General features: G+C 47.3%; 1 protein-coding gene across 4 annotated transcripts in view; it reads left to right on the forward strand.

Moving 5' to 3' along the window:
* Positions 1-1,370, forward strand: part of ppp2r5eb (protein phosphatase 2, regulatory subunit B', epsilon) — a 33,030-nt gene that overhangs the window by 28,205 nt on the left and 3,455 nt on the right. For all 4 annotated transcript variants that reach the window (XM_037977818.1, XM_037977817.1, XM_037977819.1 and 1 more), the window contains 4 exons: positions 561-614; positions 752-802; positions 898-1,017; positions 1,093-1,220. In XM_037977818.1, coding sequence (XP_037833746.1) covers positions 561-614; positions 752-802; positions 898-1,017; positions 1,093-1,220 — 353 coding nt within the window. The remainder of the gene's footprint in view (positions 1-560; positions 615-751; positions 803-897; positions 1,018-1,092; positions 1,221-1,370) is intronic.

The following is a 1,370-nucleotide window of genomic DNA, read 5'->3' on the forward strand; positions in this document are numbered from 1 at the left end:
CCAACAGGACCGGGTTTAGAGCTCCAACAGGACCGGGTTTAGAGCTCCTAACAGGACCGGGTTTAGAGCTCCAACAGGACCGGGTTTAGAGCTCCTAACAGGACCGGGTTTAGAGCTCCTAACTGGACTCTGTTCAGAGCTCCTAACTGGACTCTGTTCAGAGCTCCTAACTGGACTCTGTTCAGAGCTCCTAACAGGACCGGGTTTAGAGCTCCTAACTGGACTCTGTTCAGAGCTCCTAACTGGACCGGGTTTAGAGCTCCTAACATTTTTTACCACTTGCTTCTATGAAACACCACAGATGTCTCAGTTATGTGACGTTGGGCTCAAAGCGACTCGGCTCTCTAACCCTGACTGATCGCGTGTTTCGGTGTTTAGTTTCAGGTTTATTTCACTCTGCAGGGAGAGAACAGACACATTACTGAGCAGGATGGTAATAAAGGTTCACAGCTAGAAACGACCTCAGAAAACTGAAATTTATGATCACATTAAAAGTTCTGTTTGCTGCAAGCTTTTCCTGATAATGAGTTAAATGAACATATTTGTCTTTTTTTCTGCAGTTGGCTTATTGCATTGTACAGTTCTTAGAGAAAGACCCAACATTAACAGAACCAGTAAGTATCAGAACACAAGACTGCTGTGATACCATCAGAACCCTGTGCTGCTGGTACACGGGCGATGTTCTCAGTTTAAACCTGAACTTCTTTAACATTTTATTCCCAAATTAAAGAATCGTGTTTTTGTTTCTCAGGTCATCAGAGGCTTACTGAAGTTCTGGCCAAAAACCTGCAGTCAAAAAGAGGTGAGGCTTGTTTCCCTTTGCCTGTGTCTTTGTGTGTGTGTGTGTTTGTGTGTGTGTGTGTGTGTAGTAACATCTCTCCTAACGTTGTGCTTCAGGTGATGTTTTTAGGAGAGCTGGAGGAGATCCTGGACGTTATTGAACCCACACAGTTCGTTAAGATCCAGGAGCCACTTTTCAAACAGATCTCCAGATGTGTTTCCAGCCCACATTTCCAGGTCGGTACCAAGCCGAGTCAGGTTCTGTCTGTCCCAGCCCGGCTGGTTCTGAAGGTTCTGCGTGTCCTCTGTCAGGTTGCAGAGCGAGCTTTGTATTACTGGAACAACGAGTACATCATGAGTCTGATCGAGGAGAACTCCAGCGTCATCCTCCCCATCATGTTCGCCAGCCTCTACAGGATCTCCAAAGAGCACTGGAACCCGTGAGTGTCTGTCCCCGCTGTCCCCGCTGTCCTGCAGCTTTGGCTCAGCAGACTCAGAAGTCCAGATTGTTTTTTCTTCCACCTGGTCTGTGAACGCACCATCGCTAAGTGCTAATGTGTCGGTCGTCTCACTCAGCTGTCTGTCCTCCT

Source organism: Kryptolebias marmoratus, linkage group LG10 (assembly GCF_001649575.2).
Source record: "Kryptolebias marmoratus isolate JLee-2015 linkage group LG10, ASM164957v2, whole genome shotgun sequence".
In the NCBI taxonomy this organism is placed as follows: domain Eukaryota; kingdom Metazoa; phylum Chordata; class Actinopteri; order Cyprinodontiformes; family Rivulidae; genus Kryptolebias; species Kryptolebias marmoratus.